The sequence below is a fragment of the Helobdella robusta genome (assembly GCF_000326865.2).
Source record: "Helobdella robusta unplaced genomic scaffold HELROscaffold_32, whole genome shotgun sequence".
Classification (NCBI taxonomy): Eukaryota; Metazoa; Annelida; class Clitellata; order Rhynchobdellida; family Glossiphoniidae; genus Helobdella; species Helobdella robusta.
This window is the reverse complement of record NW_008704589.1, coordinates 365,694-367,088: the sequence shown is the minus strand read 5'-3', so window position 1 is coordinate 367,088 and position 1,395 is coordinate 365,694. Positions and strand designations below refer to the sequence as shown.

Genomic DNA, 1,395 nt, shown 5'->3' with positions numbered 1-1,395 from the left:
CACGATCTAAAGTGCGTGCAACTTTCTTTCATTCTTTTATTTTCATCGTCAGTCCATCATTTCTATCCTCTGTTGTCTGATTGTTTGTTTGTGTGTAAATCTCTGCACAAATCAAGTTGCTGATCTTTTTGGAAATTGGTAATCAGCTGATGGCAGGCAGGGATCGGAGTCTTGTGTGCAGTGGAGGCAAGATGGAGGAGCGCGTCGCTACGATGAGGAAGTGATGATGATGATGAATGATGGTGGTGGCGTTGCTGCTGCTGATGATGATGACGATAGAAACCAAATAGAGACACACACGCACATCTGTATTTTATATATATATATATATATATATATAAGTATATATATATATATATATATATATATATATGTAAATATTTTTTTTCTATTAAACATGTATGTGTGTATGTGTGTATTTATTTATTTGAATATGTATGCATGTATTTATGTTTTTACATGCATGTTTTTATGTATATGTACGTGTGTACGTATATTTGTATGTGTATATATAAGTAAGTATCTAAATATGTATGTATGTATGCATGTATGTATGCATGTATGTATGCGTGTTTGTGTATATAAGTGTAAGGGGTCTCGAATAAGAAGCATACAGCAATGTATTGATCTATACATGTTAGCGAGCCAAAGCATCGAACCACGTTGCTATTTATAGAATCACTGAGTTTTCCCAGAAGCTGTAAACAAACGTACACATAAATGTTGGGTGGAGTCTTTCATGATTATGATGACCATCCATATGATGAAGATGAGGACGATGATGAAGAAGATGATGATTATTTGTTGTTGATGATGATGTTGTTGTTGTTGATGATGATGATGATATAGCAGTGTTCATGATGATGCGGAAATGATAATGACAAAGTGATAATAATGATAATGATGATGACGGTGATCATAGTGATAATGATGATGTTGATGATGATGATGTAGCGATGATGTTGTTGATGATGATGATGATGATGTTGAGGGTGATGATGGGGACAAAAATTATGGTGAGATAAATGTCAATCGCAATTTGGAACAAGCGAATTCAACATTTCATCGAACATTTCATTTTCGCAGTTTTTTTTTGTTTTTCTTGAGAACAAATGATTATATATTTTTGAATGACATTCTGCAGAACTCTGTCAATTTATGTTCCGGGTAGTTGTTTGTGCACGATGAGTTCTTCAACGAACTCTGTCACAACCATCATGCCTTTTTATCGTTATGTTTTATAACGAGGAGAAAGTAATGTATTGTATTGTATGTAAAAACAAAAAATTAATTATAATGATAATCATAATATAATAATAATAATGACGATGGTGGTGATGATGAAATGATGACGACGACGCAAATCTATGTTGATCGTATACAAACAAACGGACA

The 1,395-nt window shown here is 33.3% G+C and overlaps 1 protein-coding gene across 1 annotated transcript in view; it reads left to right on the top strand.

The window, feature by feature from the left end:
* Positions 1–224, top strand: part of HELRODRAFT_175050 (hypothetical protein) — a gene marked incomplete at both ends in the record, with an annotated part of 5,354 nt that extends 5,130 nt beyond the window's left edge. Inside the window, one exon of the mRNA XM_009022490.1 lies at positions 147–224. Within this exon, the coding sequence (XP_009020738.1) occupies positions 147–224 (78 nt within the window). The remainder of the gene's footprint in view (positions 1–146) is intronic.
* Positions 225–1,395: the final 1,171 nt, after the last annotated feature.